This window comes from Schistosoma haematobium, chromosome 7, assembly GCF_000699445.3.
Source record: "Schistosoma haematobium chromosome 7, whole genome shotgun sequence".
Lineage (NCBI taxonomy): Eukaryota > Metazoa > Platyhelminthes > Trematoda > Strigeidida > Schistosomatidae > Schistosoma > Schistosoma haematobium.
Genome location: NC_067202.1, coordinates 15,893,266 through 15,899,265, shown reverse-complemented (window position 1 = coordinate 15,899,265; position 6,000 = coordinate 15,893,266). Strand labels below are relative to the sequence as shown.

Below are 6,000 nucleotides of genomic sequence, written 5' to 3'. Positions count from 1 at the left end.
TACTTTCAAAGTTACGTGGTGGAGTAAATATATAGGTTCCAAGATAGTGATAAACTTGTCATTAAAAAAGCTCCGACTGTAGCGCTTCTAGGGTTGTTGCCGGTCCTAAGACCAGGCAAATCAAGAAGGCTGGACGTGAGGTCATCAACCTCATCCCTTAAAAAGCAACCTTACTGATTAAGTGCCAGTCAGAATAAACAAATTAAATCATTTAAACTCTGCCCCGGGAGTTGAAGGATCTTCATTCAGAAGAATTATGACGCCTGAAGGTTTTATATAATTAAAAAGAGTGGTTTTTTAATACACCACAATATAGATTATACACAGGGAAAACACATGAGATCACTTAACTTCTCAGAAGGAGGCGTGTTTGAGTTCCTTTTCAGTCTCATACTCTACAGTTATAAGTGATCAGTGGTTTCTAATATGATTGATATAAAACAAAATGTGTATTCAGATTAATCGCGTATTGAGAATATCATTGTGATCTGCAAACCTAGGCATCAGTTATATTGGAGTTCCGTTATCGTGACAGCTGACATATAAGAACAAGAAGTAAATATGGTCAGCAGTGTATTTCTAAGCGATAATCGATGTGTCATGTTATGGGAGTACAAAACGGGAACGGAAGATGAAGGTTAAGTTTTTCAAAATAGCAGTTTTACAGTCAACAATGATAATTGTACAAATTATGCTAAATCAAGGAAAAATGCAAATAATAGTAAAAACCAATTACAAAATATGTTTATGTTAACCATCCTCACGATTCTCGTATCATTAACTGCCCACTTCCTAAGAAATAGAGGTATTCAAGATAAAAACAGTATTCCGAAACTCAAAGTGGGAAAAATACAAGTTGATATCGTTTCTTAACGAGAAACTGCATAGGTAAGGAGTAATCAGTCCCAAAGACATTTGATAATTTACGATATAGAACCTTGAGTAGTGACCCTACAAATCGAGGAACGATAATCCAAGAATATTGGAAGAGCTTTTGAAATCGAAGTCAAATGCTTAAACGACAATTTTTCATCATTTCTTTTCTGACTGCTTACTCATCTCTTGACTTACGTGGAAATAGATGGTGTTGTAAATAAGCGGGTTCTTTGATTTGGATATTCTCTTCTCACATGGCATGTAGTTTGGTTTTTACTGATGCTCTCTGATAATTTAACTCGGAGACATGCAGCTGTCATAATAAAGTGAACTTATTCCCTCACAATGGATATACCAATGTCTATTGTCATTGAAAAGACTCCGTTCGGATTGGGGTTTACATTAAAAGACGAAGGTGAGTTTGGTGGACTTTTCTTTTTAGTAAATTGAGGATGTGAAACAGTAAAGCTTGAGTAAAATATCCTCAAGACTTGAATCATAAATCGGTCGTCTTCTGTATTTCATTAGCGTGTAGATTTCACACCTCACTAACTAGGTTCTTTCAAAAGTGCTTAGCAAGCAATAACGTGAAGTCTGACCACTAAATTCGGTTCGTTTATTGCCTTATTCGACCAGTGGTTTTTTTGCTTTGGTTTATTAAAATGATTTTCGATCGAGTTATCAGAACTGAATGTTTAGTAGATATCTATTCAAGCAATCCTAGTTCTGTTCGGTTTTTTCTTTATTATACATTGGTCACTGACATTAAATTCACTGCTTACTAGACTCCATTTCATACTAGTCGACCGGTTTTCATCAGAAGGGTTTGTTAAACTCTTCAAATTATAATCCCGTTTCCTCAGTGACGGTTGTTATGCTCTTTAGCTTCCTGATTGGTAACTATATTATTCAATGAAAGAATCAATGTATCATTCGGAATCACTATTTCTCTTTGTTAAGTTATGGGGTCTAAAATTCAGGTAAAGATATACTTGCTTGAATTTCTGGTCATGTATTACCTCAGTTAGTAGTTCAGAATCACCTTCGCTTTCACTTCATCTGTTGTGATTCGTGTTCTTTACCCAGTCAGTCAGTCAGTCAGCTACAACGTAGGACCAGGCACATATGTGCATCGGTCCAAGTTGCCATACCGCATCAGCACAACAAGATGAACACCGGATTCATAGCAGTGGTTAGGTCAAAGGTGGTAATATATAAGAGAAAGATTGCATATAGAAATATAGTACAAGAAGAAAGAATTGGTTCGTAAAAAGAAAGATATGAAGTGATTTTAATCTCTTAGTTTGAGGGAAGACAAAGAGTGTATACACCGACGCCATTGTGATCGATTCTGAGCCATGTCACCAAGAGTCTACAACCATTGGTTACGATAGTCACGCGGACCCCAACCAAGTAGTCTGCATCTACCAACATGGCTCAGACTACAAGTTAGTGTCTTCAAGCACTGATGCCACGTTTTCGTTTGGCCGCCCCTAACTTTCTTCCAACCATCTCTAACACTAGTCAGCATTGCCCGTCGTGGTAATCGGTGTTCAGGCATACGTAACACGTGACCCAACCATCTCAGTCGATGAAGATTCATAACCTCATCAACTGATTTACCATCATTTCCTAATACCATGCGTCTAACCTCACTATTCTTTACCCCAACTGATGTGATTGGGATAGGGCTTGGACACTCAGTTGCCAAAAGGCGAGTGGTCGAATCATTTTACCAAAGCCAACATATGTTCCTCTTTGTACCCATTCCACAAGGCTAACGATATAAATACATTTTGTTTAAACGTTCGTAAAAGGTCTTTTTCATGTTCAGGTTATAATTAACTGGTGGGTGCGGTGACCACTTCATTTGTCTTGAAGGTCTTATCGACCCTGGTGGGTTGGTGTCTGATGTAGTATTGGCATGGGTTCGTAAGTTTAGATGGCGCTTACCATTCTATGTCACGTATGTAGTAGATGAGATATCTGCTTGCCAACCAAAGGATTCATGCCGAGAAACAGTAGACCTTGTATTATTTTACACTCGTAGAACATGGCCTTTAAATGTAAAAGACATATGTAGGCTAAAGCTTTTTGATCATAAATGTTTTCGAAACACTACTCGCGCTCTATGGGATAATTGAGTCAGAAATGTTGAAGTTAGACATGAGGTACTAAGCAGAAGTGGGGCGTCGGTTGGTGGAGTTGTTAATTTTCATCGACTGTGGTCGTTAGGAATTTCGTTACATCTGCCAAATACTGACTGCCTAGATGTTTTATGCTAGCTAATGTAGAAGGAGGTTGTAAAAAAGCCAATAGAGGTCAAACCAAGATGTGACGTGGAATTGGTCTTCGAATTCATAGATATTGTATTTATTTTAACACATAGATATTGGTACAAGAAGGCACCAAATACATATGCGCCACACAAATCTTATTCGATGTGTGTGACGGCTGTGATACTGCCCGGGTGCCCAAACCGAAGCAGGTGGTTTTCTTAGGGGCCACTCGAATTCATTGAATTTTGGACCGAACCATGTTGGTAAATGCAGACTGTCTAGTTTTGGTCCGTGCGTTAACTACGATTTGTGTTTGAGGACTTTAGTTGAAGTACCTTATTACCGTTCACAGTGGTGTAAATTCATTCACTCTTTATCTTCCTCTCGATTTTGAATTCCAATATTCCTTCACACACACCTTTGCTCTGTCTTTTCGAGCCAAATTCCTAACATCCAGTTCTCTCATTATTACTGCTGCTGCATTATCTTAATATTTTTTTACTGTTCATCTTGTTATGTTCTCGTCGTGTTAATCTTGTATGGAAATGCGCCGATGCATATGTGCCAGATATCTACATTGGTGATAACTTACTGACTGACCTACGCGATTCTAATGCACCTTCAACATCTAGTTCATTTGTCTGGTTGTCTGTCTAGTGAATAAACTCCCGTTTCCATTTTGATAATCGGAATTTTTACAGGTAAACCATACGAGTCCACTGCTCTAGTGACTAAAGTTGCTCGAGGCAGTTCGGCGGAGGCATCTGGCTTAAGAATAGGTGATCGGATTGTTGCCATTAATCAGAAACCTGTGAAATCTATGACATTCTTAGAAGTTTCCAATTTCCTCCGAAGTGGCAGGTTAGTTCTTTCTATTCGTTGCGTGACATTTACTGATTGCTTAAGAAATATAATAACTTTGTCAATTATTTGTACAGCTAGATGGAAGCTTTAATTAATATTAAAGCTTCTTATTTGATTTTTGTTTGTGTATGTAGCCAAATTGATGTCAATAATTGAAGTCAATCTTAATCGAAAGTTAAGCCTTGCGAAGTCTTTGCTTGATACTCACATTTCCAAGTGGTTGTTCACTGAGTAGTGACTAGTGCAACGTATGTCGATCCCTTCTTAATACTAATCTAATTCTACCTACTGGCACTAAAAAAGACTTCACATCTATGATATTAGTCACTACTCAGTGATCAGTCGATCGTAAATATCTCAGTCCTCTAAGAGGTCTATCACGGTCCTAATAACTCAGTGGTAACGTTTCTAATTCTAAACCTGAAAGACATGGGATTGAATCCCATACGGAACATCATCTTCCTCAATAATACAGGCAAGCCTTATTGATGAGTGCCAAATAGCACGAAACCTAGATCACGTAGGGTTTGATGTCGACTACCTCAAACCACACCGTCCAATATACATTTGGTTGCTAGCAAAGTCAGTCATATAATTAATTTTCAAATAAGTGGGTTTTTCGTTAGGATTGCTTTGCACTTACATCTAACTACCAAGTTGTCACAAGCAGAACGAAAAACATGCTTCCTGGATTTTATTGTCAGTCGAAATTCAATGGCTACAGAATTATGATGGCTTCTGCATTACGATATGATTATTATTATTTTCTTATCGAATCCAATTGGAACATGCGTTTCGTTTACCGACGTCAATTGCCGTAAACTATTATTACTACCACTTCTACTACTAATATTAATTTTCTGGTTGTGTGAATATACAAGTCGAGTGAAGAGATTTCATTTTTTATTTGGCTCCTCTACACAAATATATCTAAGTTTCACAGTTCCAAATCAAATCATTACAAAATAAATCCCGGTAGGTAAAGTTAACATTATATCCCAATAGTTTCTCTAAAGATAGGAATTAGTCAGTGACTGAACAGGTGCAAAATGAACTCTAAAATCGAGGTCACATAATCGGTTAATTATAGCAGCTCGTTACGTAAGGACAAGAACAAGACATGGTTAAGTTCGAAGTTAAGCAGTTAAACATAAATGAATACAGAGTGAACAAGCACTTGAGCAGACCAACATAAATCCATTGTATTTATGTGGGTTCTCGTCAGCCACTTACACAATTCGTAATATTTAAAAGTCTTCATTACATCATGAAATTTCGTTCAACTCCTTTCATTTGGTTGGGTCGTTATGTTTTAATCAGTAATCTTATCCTGACTAACTGATTTTTACTCATTTTTTTTGCCTATTTTTAGTGTTGGTTTACTACACAACCACTCATCTCTAGCTCTTTGGTCTTTTGATACTATAATGTTATAGAATGTTCTTTCAAATAGGATGTGTTTGCAATACTTAATTTAGTTTTCACAGTTTTGAATCACGAATTGATCTTAGACCACCATTGGAAAACTGGTGTCACTAGATAGCCGTTTCATCCTAGTAAGGGGTTCTTCAACAATGGGCACCCACGATCCCGCATTCGGAAGTCGAACCTAGGACCTTCGCTCTCGCTCACGAACACTTAATCCCTAGACCACCAAACTAGGATCCACTGCGTTACTGTCGAACTTTAACCAATCCACGACATTGGACAACCCTCACCCAATAATAGTCTCAACAAGATTCATTCATGATTTAAAACTGGAAATTCTATAATAATCACACATTCTGTATACTTTATTCAATTGCTCAAATTTATTAACAAGTCAATTTCTGTTAGCATAGAACAGGTTCAACTGAATTCCAATAAGATAAATTTGAAAGCTAAATTGATCGGTATCTCGATTACATAGGCTAAAAATAAAGCTTCTAATTTTTATAAAATATTAAATTGAATTGTATTTAGCAATGAAATCTATCAGGCT

At 37.1% G+C, this 6,000-nt stretch overlaps 1 protein-coding gene across 2 annotated transcripts in view; it reads left to right on the top strand.

Moving 5' to 3' along the window:
- Positions 1 to 1,107: 1,107 nt before the first annotated feature.
- Positions 1,108 to 6,000, top strand: part of BUB3_6 (mitotic spindle checkpoint protein Bub3) — a gene marked incomplete at its 3' end in the record, with an annotated part of 87,133 nt that continues 82,240 nt past the window's right edge. For both annotated transcript variants that reach the window (XM_051218100.1, XM_051218099.1), the window contains exons 1-2: positions 1,108 to 1,291; positions 3,857 to 4,016. In XM_051218100.1, the coding sequence (XP_051064534.1) occupies positions 1,222 to 1,291; positions 3,857 to 4,016 (230 nt within the window). In that variant the 5' untranslated portion in view covers positions 1,108 to 1,221. The remainder of the gene's footprint in view (positions 1,292 to 3,856; positions 4,017 to 6,000) is intronic.